Consider the following 21,501-nt stretch of genomic DNA (forward strand, 5'->3'; position numbering starts at 1 on the left):
GAGTGCTTTGCTAAGTGTCCATACATACAATGTACATACACAAACTTTATTTTTCCTCAAATTTAAAGGTAACTTTAAACAGCTAATTCCTCGGACTGAGAGAACAACAAAAATCTTCTGTAAGTTAATATGAAAATGACTACAATTAGGGGCTTGATGATTAGGTCCATGATGACGTGATGCCATTTTTAAAACTTGTAATAGGTTGCATTTTATACTTTGAACTTGTCAAAGTACCACATTAATGCAAACATGAATCCAGCAGGTTTCTGTTTAGTGTCATCATACATGAATTCCCGACTCTTCTCAAGAGGAAGATAAAACACATCAATCATCTCTCCTTCCTGTACATTTCCACCTCCCTTGCTTACACACATTTCATCTGTGACCTCAGCAAAGAAGAAGGTCTGCAGAGCCCCGCTACTTCCAACACCAGATCGGAATGAAACAATTTCTTGTAACTTCTCTTCAGGAACATCATAACCACATTCTTCAAGGATTTCTTGTTTCATTGTGCTGGCTGGGCTTATATCTTTATCAATGATCCCAGCACACATTTCATAAGTAACTCCCTCACTAAAAGGAGCAGTAATAGGGATTGATGAGTCGTCAGTTGCCATGGAAACAGAGCTACCATCATTCAGAACTTTCTTGTGAAGGTTTTTGTTAATATGCATGTAAACAGCTGGGAAAATAAATAAAATGTCTCACTATTACTGAAAATTGTTGCTAAATTTAACACAGCCCCAGCGACAGTTCTGCTGTCTTCCACTCATTAGTTAGCAAATGAATTTTTGTTAGTTTGTTTTCTAACATGAAGTCAATTCAATTGTCTATAACTTCATGGTCTTTCAGTTCTGCCTGCTGAAATTTGATCTTCTTTTTCCAAAAGAAACTAGCTAGCAGTTTGCCCTGAGGTAGCAGAACTCTATTCTTTTCATAATTTGTTCACTGGTAACTTAATGGTTAGGAGCATTTTAAATGGACTTTGAGAGGAAAGATTGCTTGTCATTTTCAACCCTGAAGAGAGAGGGGGGTGACGGGCTTTGGTGAGTTTTCTTTTACATATATTACTCCCCCTCTCTCACAAATTACAACTGGTGATGTGATTACATTACCTGGTCTGAACTGCCTCACGACTACAAAAGCCTTCCTTGTAGTGTTGAATAACAGTGCAAACACACTGAAAGAAGAATATAACAGCAAAATGTATTGTGATTCAGGAACATATGTACAGTAGCTGCATTTGATTTGACCTGTAAATTATACTACAACCAATCAGATGGCAGAACAAATTAAAAGAAGGAGCTATAATAGTATGTTACTGGTTTATCTTGGTCCTGATTGGTTTATCCTTGCAAAACAAATATGTACATTCCAGAATTAAATTCTAGTGTTCATACTCGTCTGATTCACAGTTGGCCTGTGCAAGATTAGCTAAGATATCAGGCTCATTACTGTAATCATGAAAGGGTCCCCACAATCTCGCCATCAAATGGACTGCACATTTTAGATCAACTATTGCCTATTTGTGCATTGGTCAGAATTGTCTTTGTCAAAAAATCCATAAAAAAATCTACATACCTATCATGAACTCTTAGATAGTCCCACTTTCTTTCCCGACCATTCTATTATAAGGAAATATGAGATAAACTTAGCAGAACTCCGATGGAGACAGTGCAACTGTCACCAGGAACAATGGATTAAATTACACCTGAATAATTTGATTTACTAGTAACTTGTAAAAGAACATACTCATCATATTCCTTGATATAGTCCCACTCTTTAAGAAGACCATTCTTTGATGTTCAAAATACAGAAAAAAATGTTAACTCATCACTAACCAGTAAGAGTGTAGACTTGCCTAAAGTGGTCTTTTTATGCGCGCCGAGAAGAGAGACAAACGAGTAACAAAGTCGCAGGGAGATGACTTGTCCTGCCTGCATGGACTCCCACAAAAATGAATTTTGAGAAAGTCTAGGCAATAATTAACAATTATTCCATGAGCGCATGTTTGATTATAATGAGATGATAGATGGCCGTTGGCTATAATCATCTCACATTCAAGAGCACGATTACCATATTCAAAACAATCAAGAAACTTTGCTAGATCTTGTTGATTTCACTTTGCAATAACAGCCAGAAGGCAATTCAATGGTGTAATTTTATAATAATATAATAACCTTAATTATGTACTGCCTATGGGCTTTTTAGACCTATTTTTCGGGCATGCAGGTATAACGTCTCGTACCATGGCCGCTAAGCCAATTAAATCCCCGAAATTGTATTTTATACAATTATCCAGTTTTTTATAATCATTGATGCCAGTCAATAACAATCAATAACAATCAATAGCAATCGATATCAATCGAAGATTGATGTCGATTTCCAATACCACTCGATAGGCAATAGGAATCAATAAAGAAAAAAAAAGTTGTGAGTTGGAAAATATCAATAAGAATTGGTTTATCGATTGTTATTGATTATCGTTGATTTTAATCTGAAACTATTTGTAAGTTTAAGATTGACACGATATATTTTCTATGGTTCTGTATTGAGTCATTCAATCGTGGAAATGCAACGCAAATATCAACAAGCTGACGCAGTGTCCGTGTATATATAGGATCAAGTTGGACTTTCATCCACGCGAGAACAACAGCGCTGGGATGCATGGACAAGTTAAAATATTTAAAACCCCAAACCAAGAGGATCTCCTGATGAACATTCTGCCTGGACCTGGCTGGACTCTGGCAAAATGTTTTACCATTTGAATGCAGGTCTCAAATTGTTTACTAGATAATAACGCCATCTAATATGTTTGAAACAAATACTCCTCCAGGGACTCCTTGGGATTAGTGATTGTTATCGATTACTGTCGATTGCTATCAATAATAATTATTGACAATGGACAATAATTATTATTGTCCATTGTCTCAAATATATCGATAACAATCGATAAGAAATTTTTTGTGAGTTTGATAGTTATCCGTTACCAATTACAATCGATATCAATCGGTGATATCAATCGGTGATTGATATCAATTGATATCGATTGATTTTCAATATTGATTTCTATTGATTGACTACATGTACGCCTGGTTGATGTTAAAAATGGAGACAGAACCAGAGATGACAGGTAATTTTGGTCAAATTTTGTAGCTGTAACTTATTTAACATTTTACATGGGTTTTTGTTTTCATCTGGCTATAATGATTCGTATGAATGGGCATTTTAACCAACTTTATGTGATGTTCAAACTCGGACTCATTCCTCGCAACGGTTGACCGCGACGATAATTATTCAAAATGGCTACTGGTTGAAGAAGAATTGATCAAACTTTTCCCCTTAAACATAACTAATGTGAGGCTTCCCTTTACAAATTTTGATTTAAAGGTGCGACTACATACGGACGTTTACATCTTGACACACCTGTTTAAACACGACTCTTGAAGGTTGAATGAAGCGTGAGTTCACACATGGCTCAACTCGCATGTCAGATATATGCAGTTCTTCCATTTTCTTCCACGAAGTAAAACCCAAAAAATACTGCTTAACGAAAACGTGTGTATATAGTACTTGAACACTATTTAGCCTCTTATGCACTGCCTCGATCCAGGAGTTGAACCCACAGTAAACCAGATGCCCACCACGTCCCAGCGTGCGCATTGAATTTACCACAGATAAATTCTGTTATGTCATACATGACATGGTCACGAGGATGAGATTTGATTGGATTTGTGGAAATCAGATGTCTTTTGCTATCAAAATTATCAAGAATTGAATTTTTGTAATAAATTTTGTGTATGTAAAATAGCTTTTCGGGGGAACCGCAGTTCACATAACGAGCTTCCACGATTTTTGCGTACGACTCCAGGTCTTGTCCATTGCTTCGCTGCACTGCGCAACAATATAATTATAAACAATGGTGAACTGAATATATACAGTCGAGCCTCCCGTAAACGGAAACCCTTGAGGCCAGAAAAAGTATCCGCTTAAGAGAGGTGTCCGCTTATAGGAGGTTAAAAATGTAGTGTTTGTATGTAGCTGAGAACATGACCAGGGGCGCTTTCCATTCAACAAAAAAAACCGGTTCAAGATTTCGGAATTTCTGCTGGTCAAATGGAACGGGTCCCTGAACTTGTGAATCACGTGAGGAGGCTTACACTCAACCCAGGTCACGCGTGAACGATATTTTTGAAATTTGAACGGAGTTTAGAAATTTACATGTCAGTTTAATTTGAAGATTTCAGAGTTCCCGTATAAATTTCCCTAGCTTATTGACGGTATAAAGCTATGAATTTTTCTTTACATTGCAAAATTTTTTATTTTTTATTTATTTTAAATACTGTTTACGCGTGACCTGGATTGAATGTAAACCTACCGTTGCTGGTCGTAGGTAAGTGACATTCGTGGTTTAAGAAAACGTCGAAAATCTCAGACAAAAAACCACAAGCAGAACATTGATACACTTCCGTAGCCATTTTGTTTGCGGCTCTTTCGGCTTACGTGACGTTCGCGCTCGGCCGGCCAGGGAGACTAAATCCGACATGGAACACAGAAAATTCGGTAATTCCGGAAATTTCGGAAAGAAGGGTAAGCTCAAAAGGTAGTCCTAAATTTTCGGAAATTCTTTCCGGAACTTTTCCCGTTCCATTGGATTTCTGACCGGAAATCTCGGAAATTTTGACTGAATGGAAAGCGCCCCAAGTGTCCGCTTTAATTTAATTCGAGGTGTCCTCTTACGGGAGGTATCCGTTAGCAGAGGTTCGACTGTAGCATGAGACTAGCCAATAATATGTTACAGATTTAACTAAATATAAATCTTACAACATCACACCGACTGACTAGCCTCCCACGTAGTCGTTTTTAGGGGACTCGTATTACCTCCTCCCCAAGGAGGTAATACGAGGCTAACCGGCTGATAAAAACTAATAAAATATTAATAAAAAAATATACATATGTACTGATCAGGAGAAGATCATGTGATCACTTCAGGATAAGTAAATCACATGACGTTCTCTTGACTGAGCTCGTTCGTTCATGGAGGTCATGTTGGTTTCTTCGTGTGGATTGCATTTGCAAATGTTTCTTTTGCTGTCCGTTTTGGCGTCGATAGCGTCTGTGCCTGCAGCCCAATTTGGCGATAAACGAAAGAATGTTTTAATTTTGATTGGCGATGATTTGGGATTTGAATCTCAGGTTTACAATAACACAGTGTGCAAAACGCCAAACATCAACTCACTGGCTAAGCGAAGTGTGACATTCAGCAATGCTTTCACTTCTGTGAGTAGCTGCTCACCAAGTCGATCGGCCATCTTAACAGGTGGGACACTTTTTCTGGCTATCTTTAAAACAGAGAACGGGAACGGGAATGGGGACGGGGAATCTTTCACGGGGAATCTTTGACTGGGGAATCTTTAATGAAACGGGGAATCTTTAAATGGGGAATATTTAAAAACGGGAATCTTTAAAACGGGGAATTTTTTAAAGCGGGAATATGGCAAAATGCAGACACGGTTTTTTAGCAACTTTGTGTCCGGAAATTGAGCGTGAACAAATTAAATTAGCGAAAAACAAAATTCGCTTTGACTTGTAGCTCTCAAAAGGTGATTTGGACGCTCGTATTCAGAGGTAATTAAAAATTCGATAATTCATTTAACAGTATTTCAAAATTCTTGGTATAGTTCTATAGCCAGCTCTATAAGCTTTAATTTGATCAGTAGAGGAACAGCCATGCTCCCGTGCTTGCTCCCGTGCTGAATCGACCCAAACACGAAGTGAACTCGATCGAGCAACAGTGAGACTTGCTTTCAATTCAAGCTCAGAGAGTTCTGCTTCTTTCACTCTTCCTTGAACAACGGCGTTGGCAGGTTTATTCGTGATGAGCTTTACGGTGGTATTTTTGTATACCGGTAGGTTTTGTCCCGGTTGTTTGTACCGTTGTATCAGATACACACAGATACAGATGCGTTTGACACCTACAGATCAACATGTTTCCATATGCCAATAAGGTCACTTCAGTCTAAATATCTACGGCTTTATAGTCGCAAAATTTTCTTCCAATTTTTCAAAAAAACCTTCTTTATAGAATACCAGAAACGTATACCGTCTTTGAAGATCTTTTCCTGACAAGTTAAAAGCGTCTTATCAAAATTGTTTTGTATTTATATTAGTATCACGCAATTAGCGAGGTTGTGTGACTCGGGTTTGCGTAAATGACAAACCGTATTCAAACAAGGAGCTTTAATGGTTAAAAGGAAAGTACGCTCTACTATTCAAGACCGGCTCTTTTCAGCCTTGTCCCTTAATACTCGAAATTAAGATTTTTCAGTTCAAATTACTTTTTGTCTGCATTTGTTCTGTCGCGATACACTTGGCTAACTGTAGCCCCTGTATGTGGAGTTTTTTTTTTCTTGGGTACCGGGTAGCCTCCCCCGCAGACGTTCTTAGGGGTTCTTAGGGGTTCGTGGGGCAGGAACGCGTGACGAACCACTAAGAACGTCTGCGTGGGAGACTAGTATAAACCGGGTAGCTTTGAAGAGGGTGGCTGTAGATCATGATTTTAGTAAGAATAAAGAAAAGCCGCATAAAATTGTAAAACATAAGAACGAAATGTTAAATTCCGACTGCGAGGAACATTAAGGTGTCCATCATAGCTGAATTTTATTTTATAAAACGTAGAAGTGTCGAACGCGCTCCTATTATCTTTGATTACTGCTACTACAAGTAATGCCTCATTTTTCTCAGGGAGTTTAACCAAGCGCACGCTTCTCCTGGTGGGAAACAAGTTTCGCGCGTGTCTAGCTCTGATTAGCTAGCCCTAAGAAAAAATAAGCTACACACAGTCTTTTGTTAACGCCGAAACAGAAAGAAAATATTTCTGGCGAGATTCGGGTTGGAAAATCGAGAACTTCAACACCCTCACCCGATATCCAGGGTCAGGTGGTCGGGGCAGGGCATAGTTAGTAGGTGTCCCCCCTCTACTAACTATGGACAGGGCGGTGCTTACACGCGTGAACCTTTGATGTCTTCGCCCCATCAGTCTCGACTATCTGCTCCTGGGTCTCTGAAGATGGAACTTCAATTACGTAGCATTACATTTTGAAGTTCTTTTTACATTTTACGATGATTACCGGCCACGTTCTGTAGATGTGGACATAACGTATCCCAGCTGAAATTGTTTTAACATTTTCTGTTGTAGGCCTTCCACAGCATCAAAATGGTATGTTTGGTCTTCATCATGCGTTTCATCACTTTAACTCGTTTGACGAAGTCAGGAGCCTGCCTCTAATACTGCAAAAGGAAAACGTGCGCACTGGAATCATTGGCAAGAAACATGTAGGGCCTGATACGGTAAGATTTTACGCTTAACGCCAGTTGCCAAGCTCTCGCAAATCTTGACAAACTGGATTGCTGTAGGTGCAAGAAAAATTTAACCTTAGTTCTGGAATCATATGGGCGAATGATGAGCTTACGGCTGAGCCTACGCAACAGGATGGCAGAGGAAAGAGGCCGGCAAAATGTCTAATTGCAAGTGTGACCAACGTCTTAGCTAATTATTTCTGTATTTTCACGCAACTTCTATTTAAATCGCCGAGCGCTGGTCGCGTACGACATGTACGCTTGACAACAAGAGAAAGTACCAGACCTGTACCTGGATGGTATTGTCCCCAGCACGGATTGATGTGGTCGTCCGTTGATTTCCATCTACAGTTTGCTGCAGGCAGTTCTACACTACAGCTCCTGAAATCCCAACCCTTTCATATACCTTCAGCCTGATAAAGGCACTCCTTTCAGGGAAGCCTACCTCTGCAGCTTACAGCGATAATGAGTAACCTGTACAATACAATCAAAGGGAAGCCAAAATTAAGCTAATGTTTTGTTTCCGAACATGAAAAAAACAGTATACACGTAAAAAATTAGTTTCAAACTTTGTAGCGGAGGACCTGTTGAATTTACCATTTAGCAGGGCTACAATTGTTTTTCTTATTCCCCTTTCTCTAGGTTTACCCATTTGAATTTTCCCACACTGAAGAAAACGGGCCTCTTTTGCAATGTGGGCGCAATATAACCTACATGAAAGAATTGGCTCGTGAGTTTTTTGAAGGATCAAAGAACGACACACGGCCTTTCTTTTTGTATATTGGTTTCTTTGATCCCCATCGCTGCGATCCTCAAGGGAAACAAGGTAAGTTTAAAACTGTGACAACTGTTCTAGAATTTACAGTTCAGTAAATTTAGTCACGATTTCTCTCTCCGCTAGAGTTTACAAAGGTCCACAAATGAAAAAGATTCTGAATAGTTTTCATCCAGCATATTGTCAAGTCCTTGGTCTGCCGTCCTTTCTGCAAACGCTCAAAAGATTGCTAATCCACAGACTCGAACTATAAACCACTGTAACAATATAACAAGAGAAAAGTGCAAGAGGAAAGAACAGCTGATAAACAGCTTTAACATGACTGTACGTGGAACCTGCAGGATTTGGAAATGGGGCTTTTTCTAATTCGAAACAGACAGCAAACTGGCTCAAAACTTCTCCGCCATACGTCTACATTGTGCGAAGAAAATCTACCGGTAAATTTCGTCAAACTTCATCAGAGAAATATTTCCCCTTAAATTCAATTTTATTAACATATTTTAATAACAGTTCAAAGTATAATTAACAACAAAAGTACATTATGAGTAGGAGACACGATTCCTTTGGGCGCGCACAGAAATGGCACTCCTTTAATTTTAGTTCTATTTCCAGCTATCGTAAAACTTCAGTCCAAGACTTTCGCCCAAATGATCTTCGTTTCCACTTGTGTTGGCTTTCCGCAAACCTCCTCCATTTTGGTGTTATATTAAGTCTAAATAGAACAACAATGATTGACTGATTGCCGGATTGATTGAACGAAGGAGCGAATGACTTTAATTTAGATACAGTAGTTCCATTAGCTGGTAACAACTTCTTTAAATGAAAGCCGTATATAGATATAAGCGATACAATATTTACAGCTCAAATACATATAAAATTAAATACTTTGCATGGATAAATAGAAATGGTCTAACGGCGTTTGATAGGTTCTTTCTAAAAAAGCTTTTGCTTCTGAAGTCTTTAAATTCATAGGGAGAGAATTCCAAAGTTTTACTCCGAGCAGAAAAACGAACCTTTGTAGCATTCAGTCTTCGTAGCACGAGATTTTTCTACATTAAAAATATTTTCTCTAAGGCGAGATTTATAGGAGTTTGTGGCACTACTGTTTGGGAACGGCGAGATATTTTGGCACATTTTTGTGAACAGTATCAAACATTAGAAGGCAACGCCATTTATTCCTTCTCGGGGCAAAATTATCCCAGTTGTCAATGTAACCTCACTTACGGTTATTTGCAAACGACCTCAGAATTGTATTACACTCTTTAAGGTTCGGGTCGTCAGGCCTTTGGATAATGCTCGAGATATAGACACCAGGGTAACCGTAGAGTTCTGCCCGAACTCAAGAAGCAACATTAATCAGGTGGGGCAACATAAGAGTGCAGCCAAACAAACAAAACGCTAGCCTCACAAACAGTTACAAATTTCTAACAGAACCTCGGAATTGAATCCGTTCATAAAGAGAAAGGAAATTCACTACCCTCTTTTCTCGTTTTCCATGAGACCTGAAATTTGTTGGTTGCCGTTTTGGAGCAGTTTATGGAGAAACACACCTGCACACCCATTATTAAGCCTTTTTTCTCCGACTTTCTCATTGCTATCTCAAGCTCATAACGGCACCTAAAGGCTAATAAAGATAAAAGATGAGCCTTTTCTGGCTTGCGGGTAAAACAACATCTGCTCTCGCAGACTCCGGCTGAAAAAAGATCGTTACTCGTCTAAAACGACGCCCTAAAGACAGTTTTCGGCAGTTAAATGGATGTTTATTATCTTTTTCTTTTATTTTAGGGGTGTTCTGCGACAAATTTGGAAATGGTGAACCAGGCATGGGTGTTATACCTGACTGGAATCCAATTTACTACTATCCTGAGCAGGTCACCGTTCCTTTCTTCATCCCAGACACCTTAGCAGCTCGGAAAGAAATAGCGAAACAGTACACTAGTATTAGTCGTATGGACCAAGGGATAGGATTGATTTTAGAGGAGCTTCGGCAGGCAGGCTTTGAAGACAACACACTAGTCATATTCAGCTCCGATAATGGTATCCCATTTCCTGGCGCTAAGACCAACCTTTATAATCCAGGTATCTTTGATATTTTTCTTCTTTCCCTCCCTTCTTCTTTCTCTTAAAGTCTCTTCCTCCCTCTCCCCCAACCCACCCACTCACTCATTCGCTCGCTCACTAACTGATAAATTTATTAATATATAAATCAACAGGTATGGCAGAACCCTATCTTGTATCATCTCCTGACGCTCCTGAACGCTGGGGTCAATTAAGCGATGCATTTGTAAGTCTTTTGGATATAGTACCTACTACACTGGACTGGCTTGGAGTTGATTTCCCCACCTACAAGATTTTTTCGCATAATAAGGTTCAGTTGACAGGGAGGTCCCTACTTCCGGTGTTAAAACAAGAACCAACGTCTGGATGGGAAACGGTCTTTGCCAGCCACGACTTACATGAAATCACAATGTATTATCCAATGCGGGTCATTCAAAAGAAAAATCTGAAACTTATCCATAACTTGTGGTACAAGATGCCATATCCCATCGCTCTGGATATTTTTACGTCACTCACTTACAAGGATCTGCTTGAACGCACCCGAGATAAAACACCCACAGGGTGGATTCGGAAGCTGAAGCAGTACTATTACCGGCAGCAGTGGGAACTGTATAACTTGGACTCTGACCCTAAAGAACTGACAAACCTGATAGACAAACCTGAGTATCAGGATGTGCAGAAAGAGCTGCGCCAGGAATTGTTGGCGTGGCAGAAGAAAACTAATGATCCTTGGATTTGCTCACCAGGAGGAGTCCTCGTGGGAGGTTTTTGTCAATCAATGGACAATGATGCCTGATGTCCAAAACTACTGAAAATGTACCTTTTGCAGTCGTTCAGCATAATACAATGCGAGTGGGTATTTTTTTGCAAGGAATGCATGAATAATATGTCAGATTAGTTGTTAATAAAGATCTGGTTACCCTGCTGCATTTCTTAGGCTATTGAGTACATCTCTTGTACTGATAGGTTTTTATGTCGCTTAGAATTGATAAACCATTCCATGTGGAGGATTGTGAGGAGGATTAATATCTTTATGTTTAATTCAACAGTAATATTTAAGAATAAACTAGATGCTGGTCACTCTTAGGGGGTAAAGGGCTAAATACGCAAATAGTTGCAGGGCCCGCCCAGCAGGTTTTTGAGTGGTCAGGGGTCAGGGGTGGGGGGGGGGGAAACCCGGGGCATGCTTCCCCGGATAATTTTGATTTTAACTCCTCTCAAATGCCGAGAAGTGCATTTTAAATTAATCAATGAATTCCTTAATTGCTATACTTTTACCTTATACAAACTGATATAACTGACATCTCAGACCAGGAATCCAAACGACTTAACTTCCACTGCATTCAACACAACGATGTATAAATGGTGCATCAATCATAATGAAAACAAAGCAAAAAAAAAAAAAATGAGGAAGTGGCTGATTTATACTGTGTATAAGATTCCTTAAAAATACCAAAATTTCTCTTTCTGTTATCGTTACGGTCGGAAAATTCGTTACCAATATTTACAAGAGAGAGTCTCTGTTCTTTCTTTATGACCGTTTAATATTGTCAGGCTGCTAAATCTTTTGTGTCATTGTGGAGAGAAGCCATGTTTTCAATCTTCGGGCAGTGGAAAACGATCTTTCACCACGCAGATGCACTTGTTGCCGGATTTACCAATAAAAGTTTGCATACTGAAATAACTTCGTTTATCTTTTTCTTTCTGGGGTAGGCAACTCTTTGATTTTAACTGTGATGTCGTCAAAACATAAAACGTCACCTTCCTGCAGTAGCACTTTCAAAATTTCCAGCTGGGCAGTTAACATTCCAACATCGACATCATCGGCGTAAGATATTCCCATGAACTGTAGCTCTCTGGAGTTATCCTGCGAGTTGAGGGCCTTAACTAAAAGGGGATTCATCTTTGCATATGCAGCAAAGCTCGGTTGATCAAAACGCTCCTCAATGAGGGTATACTAGGGGGATGGAAATCACGTTTCATAGAAACTAAATCGGGCTTTTCGCGTTTCTCGGACTAAAAAAACACATTTTCACGAGTAACGGACAAACATTTGACCGGACTTGAGAACAACATAATAACTGAGGCCTTCGACTTACCTCTTATGTTTAAACTAGTAATAGTTTTCACTAGAGCTGCCCCCGCTTTTGAAGATCTGTTTTACACCTGTATATGGTTTTTACTGGATATAAATACTGTGCATACGAACGTTGAAAAAGAAACGTTTAAATATTTAACATCCATGTAACTGGTTAGCATATTTCTCTGTAAATTTGACATTGAAATCTTTTACAGTCATACAGTATTGTTTAGTGAAACAGCAACGTATTGTTTGTATAATTATGTGAACTCGTGGTTTGAAAGGCTGCTAAAGATGCAGAAGATGGCGAAACGTGACTTCCTGGTTACAAGACCTTGACACTCTGCTAGAAGATGGCAAAACGCGAACTCGTGGTTGAAATGCTGCTAAATGATAGCGAAATGCGAACTCGTGGTTGCAAGGCCTTGAAACACTGCTAGAAAGAACTCGAAATGCTGTTAGAGGACGACGAAGCGCAAACTCTTGCTCGCAAGACCGTCAAATGCTGCTCGAAGACCTAGTAGTTGCAGAATGACAGCTACCCGACAGCACCTTGCGCGCTTGCTGAAATATTACCCGAGACCACCGTGCGCGCCTAGTTTGATCAAATCGAGATTTTTTTCGCATACTAACAAATTTACTTACAGTACTCACTTTCTTACAATTTGAAATTCCTTATATGTATACACGCGGGGAATTCTAGGGTGCCTCCTCGGGTGTCGGCCTATGGGCCAAAACCCTGCGGGGGCAATAAAGGAGGGGGAGGGGGAGTATAACTGGGGTATGCAAATCCGCCGGTCCATTATAATTTAATACCCAAATCCGTTTATCCGCCAAAAATTTGCTTAAATCCGAATCCTAAAATTAACAGTTACTTTGTACTGGTTGTGTTGGAGCAAACGTTTCTTACTGCTCGTCCACTGATCGAATGCAGATAGTTACAACTGTAGCTAATTGTTCCTTGTTACTGATATCTGTGTATTCGTCATATGTGATAGAGAAGAATCGAAGCCACTACGAATTTCTGACACAAAATCACGGATGACATAATTTGCCATAATGGAAATAATTTCATTTTGAATCTCGTGTGAGGCGTATTTATCTTCTTTCCTTTCTAATCGTTTTAAAACGCAGCAGAGGCCGGTATTTTCCTCTTAGTTCTAGCAACTGAATAAAGTTGGATTCATCATCAGTGTCACCCTGCATGGCCAGTCCTTGCCAGGCAAAATATTGCAAACATTCTATAACTTTGATGAAGCACACTGCGCGAAAAATGGATTTAATCAACTTTGCAACTGGAGAAAGGGCTCTAAATGTGACACAAATTTGCCTTTGATACAAATGTTACGCAAATAAACAAATTTGCTTCTGCTCACTTTGTGTGCAAATGTGGCTTAAATCTGATATTTGCTTGGAATTTGCGTCAGTTTCGCAACATAGGTAAATATACGAATGCCATACATGTTTGCTTCAGGTTTGCTTACTATACCAAAGTTGAATGTTTTACAGCATAGCAAATGCCGGGAAACACTGCACAAGTCCCATGTTTGTTGTTCGATTGAACATATTAACCACGATGCAAAACTGAACATTTCCGTTTAGTCTATTCACATTTGCTCCAGGAGTAAATATGCTAATCTCCTTTTTTGCACTGCTAGTCAAATAAGTGACTATGCCTGCATAACACTCACGTTTGCTGTAGGAGCAAACCTATTAATTTGCACTTGTTTTGCTTTTTAAATCAGTAAGTTTGCATCATATCCGTGTTTGCTGTTGTAGCAAAGTTGTTTATTTACACGTGCTGTATTAACATTCAGATAATCTTGCCAGTACGACATCGCTTTGGACAAGGGTCAAAAGGCGTATTGTTGGTGCCGAAGGCAGTCTAGTTTTACCAGCCCATGTTTTTGGGTGTTGCAGTGATTTTAAAGACGTACTTCATGTATACAAAAAGCTAGTGTCAGCTGATTCCCAACCATTGTTATTTTGTTTGTGCCATTAATATTTTTAAAATTGACTTAATAAGTTTTATAATTTGTTCACAAAGTGGAATTAAATTATCGCTTCAAGCAATGAAGTGATGTGATGGTGTATACTTATCCACGGCTAATGGGACACTTATGGGGTAAGAATTGCAAAAATATGATGCATGGCACTCAACTGACAATATTTCCCATTTCTGCTTTAATGATTTAATGAATAGGTGTATGCTTGTTTTTTATGTCTGCCATTTTGGTGTACCCAAAAAAAGAACATTTGGTTACACAAAAATTGAAGAGGAGAAAAAAAATTGTTGTTTCTGTTACACCAACATGGCTGCCTTGACATCACCCTCAATCCATGAGTTGTAATTTTGGACGTTTAATTTGCCTCATTATTGGTTTTTTATGTCATCCTTTGTCTCAAAGATGAAATTTGTGAGCTATAAATTTGAAGAACCAGTATCAATCTCTAGAAAGTAGAATGTTTCTGCCTGATCACTATCAAAATCTCAAGAGAATACACCTTGGGTGATCATATGCTAAATTCTCATCACCTCAGGAGTTGAATAAGTATTTACATTACACTGTAAGTATAATGTAAATGTTTACTGTAATGTAAATACTGTAAGGGCATAAAGGGTTAAGGTAAGTGTTAATTTTTCTGCGTGTTTAATTTCTAGGAAATGTCCTGCAGTGTTCCCTTGACATCCCCGGATTGCATAATTGAGAAATGGTCATGGAAGTGAATGACAAATTTAATTGATACTTTAAAAGTTATATGCGTTGTTTTAATGTCGTTACTGTTATAGTACAGAACTGCAAGCTAGATGTTAATGGTAACTTACTCGTTGGAAATGTAAAGAAACGTTGAATGTATCCATAGTTTTCGTTGTCGTTTTGCAAGGATGAAAAGACGAGAGAATCTGGGAAATAGTCATTTCGCACATAGCGTTGTGACGTGCTATGGCGGGAAGGTAAGCTTATGTTAATGAGAGTTCGCAGTCGTGTGATGTTACATTCATGTGGCGAAGTTATTCTCGACATTTGAGCCGTCTGGTGGTTAAGGGACATCAAAAAGTCCCGATACCCGCAAGTCACTAGCACCTTTCAAGAAACTGAGACGTGTCTTCCATCCTTCCATCGTTGAAAGCGCTTTTGGGCGCTATTGTTTTCGCGATGGCTGGTGGATCGATCCAGACGGAAAGTTCATCAGCAACTCTTCAATATTCCCGCCCATTGTAATTTTTAGTTTAACCGGTATTACCGTGAGTTGTGGCCCATTTGCCAAGCTATCCCGTTATCAAATTTGGGAAATGAAGAATTGCTTTTAGACTTAAAATATTTTTCTTTCACCACGGGACAGTGTGTTCCGCGTCAAAACAAGCCGTCATTACCCACAATGCAAAGAGAGCCTTCATTCTGTACCACAGTCTACCAGGATGGCGTGCGAAATCCATCTAATGCACTCCATCTTGCTAAGAAATGGGTAAATTTCCTTTTGGTCAACCTCAATTTCAATGAACTTTGGCTTTTCTGTTTTTCAAAGGTAAATAGCTAAGACTGCAACCTTTCCAAACGCTTGGTCGAACACAAATCTTGCAACAAACACTCGACAAATGAAAGAGTAAATTGGAGAGAGAGACTCTCAGGTGAGGCTAGGTTACCTGCAGAATTTAATACACTGCCAAAAGAGCGCCGGATACCGAAACGTTGCTCAAACTTGAAAATTTTAAAAAAGTGAAAGTCGTAACAAGGTTACCTTAGGTGAAACTGCGGAAAGAACGATACGATGCAATCCAACACAAGTCTGAAAGGCGTGTTTACTCTGCAAACCGTACGCAATCTCTAATGCATGCTGATTCCATTTTCAATGCTTTTACTTGACTCTGACAAAGGCAAAGTCAAATAGTCACCCCTATATGGACGGGGAAGCAAAGTGACGATTTTGGTAGGTCGCCATTTTCAATCACAAATGCTGCCGTTCGAAAGAGCGTCCAAAAAAACTTGGTTGGGACACAATTTTGTTAGAAATTGGCGACCTAACCAAAAGTGCACTTTTTTGGTAAGACTACCCTACCGCCCTGAGAGGACGTTCTATGACTCTGGTCCCACGGGAGGCACAAAACCTATCCCAAAGTAGGTTTTCTTGCATGCTGATTCCATTTTCAATGTTTTTACTTGACTCTGACGAAGGCAAAGTCAAATAGTCACCCCTATGTGGACGGGGAAGCAAAGTGACGATTTTGGTAGGTCGCCATTTTCAATCACAAATGCTGCCGTTCGAAAGAGCGTCCAAAAAAACTTCATTGAGACACAATTTTGTTACAAATTGGCGAGCTAGCCAAAAGTGCACTTTTTTGCCAAGCCTACCTTACCCCCCTTAGTGGACGTTCTATGACTGTATTCTCAGGGGAGACACAAAACCTATCCCAAAGTATGTTTTCTTGCATTCTTATACCTTTTTTATTGTTTTTACTTGACTCTGACAAAGAAAAAATCAAATAATCGCCCCTGTATGGACGGGTAAGCAAAGTGACGATTTTGGTAGGTCAGCATTTTCAATCACGAATATTGCCGTTAGAAATGCCTTTAAAAAAAACTTGATTGGAACAAATTTTTGTTAAAAATTGGCGAGCCAACTAAAAATACACTTTTTTGGCAAGCCTACCCTACCCCCCCTGAGAGGACGTTTTATGACTCTGGTCCCACGGGAGGCCCAAAACCTATGATAATCCTATAGTAGGTTTTCTTGCATGCTGATTCCATTTTCAATGTTTTTACATGAATCCGGACGAAGGCAAAGTCCAATAGTCAGCCCGATATGGACGGGGAAGCAAAGTGACAATTTTGGTAGGTCGCCATTTTCAATCACGAATGCTGCCGTTCGAAAGAGCGTCCGAAAAGACTTGGTTGGTACACAATTTTTTTAGAAATTGGCGACCTAACCAAAAGTGCACTCTTTCGGTGGGACTACCCTACCCCCGAGAGGACCTTCTATGACTCTGGTCCCACGGGAGGCACAAAACCTATCGAGGTAAATTATCTTGCATGCTAACCAAAATTAAAAACCCCTAGCTTCGAAACGTGAGAAAACCAACCCCCAAACTTAAGAATTTTCAATTCCAAACGTAAGAAAACAAATCCCCAAACTTAAAAATTACTAACTTCCCAACATAAGAAAACTAACCCCCAAACGTAGGATTTACTAACCCCCAGACGTAAGAAAACTAACCCCCAACCTTAAGAATCCCTTACCCCCAAACGTAATAATTACTAACCCTTAAACGTAAGAAAACTAACCCCCAAACGTAAAAATCCTTAACCCCCAAACGTAAGAAAACTAACCCCCAAATGTAAGAAAACTAACCCCCAAACGTAAGAAAACTAACCTCCAAACGTGAGATTTACTAACCCTTAAACGTAAGAAAACTAACCCCCAAACTTAAGAATCCCTTACCCCCAAACGTAAGAATCCTTAGTCACCAAACGTAAGAAAACTAACCCTTAACGTAAGAATTACTAACCCCCAAACGTAAGAAAACTAACCCCCAAACGTAAGAATTACTAACCCCCGAACGTAAGAAAGCTAACTTTTTAAACGTAAAAACCCTTAACCCCAAAAAGTGAGAACAAACGTAAGAAAACTAACTCTTAAACGTAAGAATCCTTAACCCCCAAATGTAAAAAAACTAGCCCCCAAACGTATGAAAACTAACCTCAAAACGCAAGAATCCTTAAACTCCAAAAGTAAGAAAACTAACCCCCAAACGTAAGAATTATTAAAACCCACAGGTAAAAAAAGCAACCCCCAAACGTAAGAATTATTAAAACCCACAGGTAAAAAAAGCAACCCCCAAACGTAAGAATCTTCAACCTCCAAATGTAAGAAAATTAACCCCCAAACGTAAGATTTACTAACCTTAAAACGTAACAAAACTAACCCCCAAACGTAAGAATCCTTAACCCCAAAACGTAAGAAAACTAACCCCTAAACATACCAATCTTTAACCCCCAAACGTAATAAAACAAACCCCCAAACGTGAGAAAACTAACCCCAAACCGTAAGAATAGTTAGCCCCAAAACGTTATAAAACAAACTCTTAAACGTAAGAATTACTAGCCCCCAAACGTAAAAAAACTAACCCCCAAACGTAAGAAAACTGACTCCCAAACGTAAGAATTACTAACCCCCCAAACGAAAAAAAACTAACCCCCAAACGGAAGAATCCTTAACCCCCAAACGTAAGAAAACTAACCCCCAAACGTAAGAATTACTATCCTCCAAACCAAAAAAAACTAACCCCCAAACGGAAGAATCCTTAACCCCGAAACGTAAGAATCACTATCCTCCAGAAAGGAGCGGTTATAAAAGTAGCTGGACTACTCAATTTGAGGACATATGGAGTTTAATACAAACTTGTTTCGTAGATCAACGCGAGGTTGATCCACTCCTCAGTTAATCTCCATACACACTGAAGTATCTTTAAAGGCTACATCAGCAATATGAACGCGTGACATTTGACCGTTAAAACGAAAATGTTTACAGATTTCAAAGATGCGCGAGCGCGCGCGTTTGTTTAACTATTGTATCTAAGAATTTATTTTCTTCGGTGCCTGCAGGTAGACAAGAGTTCATTACGCTTGCTTAAGGTTGCCATTTCGGGCTTACATATTATAAAGAATTTCTCTGCGATGCAGAGATTACATCGCTTCGAAATGTTAGTGTAGGCTCTGGCCTTTTCAATAATTTTCCATGTGATGGTAAACTCTTTCTTCTTTTCTTTTAACTGCCACAGGTATTTACTTAGCTCGGTGTCGTTCTTTCTTTTCTCGTTTGTAAAAGACTGCTGGTGGTTTCTCCATCGGGTTTTAAATTCTGTGGCAGTTAGTCCTACGTACGTCTCGATGTTGTCACTGGTGGCAACCTTTGCTTGATACACGATTTCTTTTACCAAGCATTCGCCTTTTAATGGGCAGGTAGCTTTGTTCCTACAGTTGCACGATTTGGGGACTTGGGTTTGTTGAGGCTGGTCGGCTTTCTTCAAGATATTCTTGTTGTGTCCGTCTATTATTTGTTTTAAGTTTGGCATGCAGCTGTAGCTTAATTTGATGGTGTTTCTATTAAATATCTTCCTTAATTTGTGATTGGCTGGAAAGCACCTGTCGATCAGGCTAATAAACGCCCTTCCTATGTTGGTTGTCACATTCTTGTTGTACGGTGGGTTAAACCATATGATATTTCGACGTCTACTCCTTCGATCTGGTGTTCTTTGCGATGCCTGTTGGTACTTAAGGTTGTAGGAATAACCGCTCTTTAGTAATGCTTCCTGATATGGGGGTGCTGCTTCTTTGAATACACCTTCATCATACGAGATTTCGGACAGCCTTCTATTTATTTATTCCGGGATATTTCTGATTATATTCGGCGGGTGGTTAGACTTGCTGTGTACATAGAGTGGGGTGTTTGCTGGTTTTGAATATGGCTTAAACTTTTCAGCGTTCAAATCGAGGGTCACGTCGAGGAAGTTGACGATTTTCTTGTTCGCTTCAATAGTAATTCTTAGTTCGTTTTTGGCGAATATTTTGCATATTTCTTTCTTCACATATATATATATGCAAGCGCAGGAAATTTAGTCGTTAGTTTTTCACAGTCATTTCAGTTTGAAGCTGTAATTTTCGGTTCAAGTTGTGAACGTGTTTCCCGCTTGCCAGTACAAACATTCGGTAAGACTTATTTCTGCTTGTACTTTTTTATTCGTTCCCGGTTTACGTTATTTCTATTATATGTTCATAAGTTTTCTCGTTTTCTTTTTCCCTTGCGAAGCTCTTGCGTTCTGTTAAAAAGTGTTAAAGGGCTGTTCGGAATAAACAACTGGTAATCACGAGGGTTCGTCGTTTAGCGTTCTTGTCTGTTATCCCTCACACTTAAGAATTACTAACCCACAAACATAAGAAAACTAACCTCTAAACTTAAGAACTACTAACCCCCAAACGTAAGAAAAAAAAACCCCAAACGTAAGAATCCTTAACTTTTAAACTTTAGAAAACTAACCCCCAAACGTAAGAAAACTAACCCACAAACGAAAGAATTACTAACCCCCAAACGTGAAAAAACTAACCCCAAAACGTAAAAATTACTAACCACCACACGTAAGAAAACTAAACCCCAAACGAAAGAATCCTTAACCCCAAAACGTAAGAAAACTAACCCGCAAACGTAAGAATAACTAACCCCCAAACAAAAGAATGACTAACCCCAAAACCAAAGAAAACAAAGCCCCGAACGAGAAAATCAGTAACCCCCAAACGTAGGAAAACAAAAGCACAAACGTAAGAATTATTAACCCACAAATGTAAGAAAATTAACCCCCAAACAAAGAATTACTAACCCCCAAACGTAAGAAAACTAACCCTCAAACTTAAGAAAACTATTTTCAAACGTAATAATCCTTAACCCATAAACGTGAGAAAACTATCCCCCAAACGTAAGAAATACTAACCACCAAACGTAAAAAAAAAAACCTCTAAACGTAATAATTACTAAAACCCATACGTAAGAAAACTAACCCCCAAACTTAAGAATTACTAACACACAAACGTAAGAAAACTAACCCCAAAACTTGAGAATTACCAACCCCCAAACGTAAGAAAACTAACCCCCAAACGTAAAAAAACTAACCTCCAATTGTAAGAATCCTTAACCCCCAAACGTAAGAAAATTAACCCTGAAACGTAAGAATTACTAACCCCCAAAACGTAAGAAAACTACCCCCAAACGTAAGAATCCTTAACCCCTAAACATAAGAAAACTAACCCCCAAACCCATGAATTACTAAACCCCGAACGTAAGAATTCTTAACCCCTTAATGTAAGAAAACTCATCCCCAAACTTAAGAATTACTAACCCCCGAACGTAAGAAAACAAACCCCCTCACGTAAGAATCCTTAACCCCGAAACAAAAGAAAATTAACCCCTAAACGTAAGAATTAGTAACCCCCAAATGTAAGAGTTACTAACACCCCAATGTAAGAAAATTTAACCCCCAAACGTAAGAATCCGTAACCCCCAAACGAAAAAAACCTAACCCCCAAACGGAAGAATCCTTAACCCCTAAACGTAAGAAAACTAACTCCCAAACGTAAGCATTACTAACCTCCAAACAAAAAAAAACTAACCCCAAAACGGAAGAATCCTTAACTCCCAAACGTAAGAAAACATATCCAAAAATCTAAGAATTACTAAC

At 39.2% G+C, this 21,501-nt stretch overlaps 2 protein-coding genes across 3 annotated transcripts; one reads left to right on the top strand and one right to left on the bottom strand.

Moving 5' to 3' along the window:
* Positions 1 to 32: 32 nt before the first annotated feature.
* On the bottom strand, positions 33 to 4,045 carry LOC146450576 (uridine diphosphate glucose pyrophosphatase NUDT14-like). 2 transcript variants are annotated; one of them, XM_085100290.1, is made up of 4 exons: positions 3,430 to 4,045; positions 1,756 to 1,799; positions 1,119 to 1,183; positions 33 to 685 (listed from the first exon to the last, which is right to left on the bottom strand). In XM_085100290.1, the coding sequence occupies exons 1-4, from the start codon at positions 3,664 to 3,666 to the stop codon at positions 213 to 215; spliced, it is 819 nt and encodes a 272-aa protein (XP_084956416.1). In that variant the 5' UTR covers positions 3,667 to 4,045; the 3' UTR covers positions 33 to 212. The 2 variants fall into 2 exon arrangements, with proteins under 2 accessions (XP_084956416.1, XP_084956415.1); XM_085100289.1 differs by lacking the exon at positions 1,756 to 1,799 and adding an exon at positions 1,585 to 1,628 and having other exon boundaries at positions 3,430 to 4,042.
* An 866-nt stretch (positions 4,046 to 4,911) lies between these two features.
* On the top strand, positions 4,912 to 11,124 carry LOC146450577 (N-sulfoglucosamine sulfohydrolase-like). The gene is made up of 5 exons (XM_085100285.1): positions 4,912 to 5,323; positions 7,202 to 7,353; positions 8,005 to 8,188; positions 9,923 to 10,216; positions 10,351 to 11,124. The coding sequence occupies exons 1-5, from the start codon at positions 5,041 to 5,043 to the stop codon at positions 10,989 to 10,991; spliced, it is 1,554 nt and encodes a 517-aa protein (XP_084956411.1). The 5' UTR covers positions 4,912 to 5,040; the 3' UTR covers positions 10,992 to 11,124.
* The last annotated feature ends 10,377 nt before the right edge of the window (positions 11,125 to 21,501 follow it).

The sequence above is a fragment of the Pavona decussata genome, unplaced genomic scaffold (genome assembly GCF_977016875.1).
Source record: "Pavona decussata unplaced genomic scaffold, jaPavDecu1.1 SCAFFOLD_441, whole genome shotgun sequence".
Taxonomy (NCBI): Eukaryota; Metazoa; Cnidaria; class Anthozoa; order Scleractinia; family Agariciidae; genus Pavona; species Pavona decussata.

What these genes read in the sequence shown, in the direction of transcription:
- LOC146450576 (XM_085100290.1), bottom strand. Translation starts at nt 3,666, where the DNA reads ATGCGCACGCTGGGACGTGGTGGGCATCTGGTTTACTGTGGGTTCAAC. An exon ending in CAAGAGTCGTGTTTAAACAG is followed by an intron (nt 1,800 to 3,429) that starts GTGTGTCAAGAT and finishes TGAACATCAAAG; the next exon opens with AATGGTCTTCTTAAAGAGTG. An exon ending in CGTGAGGCAGTTCAGACCAG is followed by an intron (nt 686 to 1,118) that starts GTAATGTAATCA and finishes TTATTTTCCCAG; the next exon opens with CTGTTTACATGCATATTAAC.
- LOC146450577 (XM_085100285.1), top strand. Translation starts at nt 5,041, where the DNA reads ATGGAGGTCATGTTGGTTTCTTCGTGTGGATTGCATTTGCAAATGTTT. An exon ending in AACATGTAGGGCCTGATACG is followed by an intron (nt 7,354 to 8,004) that starts GTAAGATTTTAC and finishes CCCTTTCTCTAG; the next exon opens with GTTTACCCATTTGAATTTTC. An exon ending in CGATCCTCAAGGGAAACAAG is followed by an intron (nt 8,189 to 9,922) that starts GTAAGTTTAAAA and finishes CTTTTATTTTAG; the next exon opens with GGGTGTTCTGCGACAAATTT.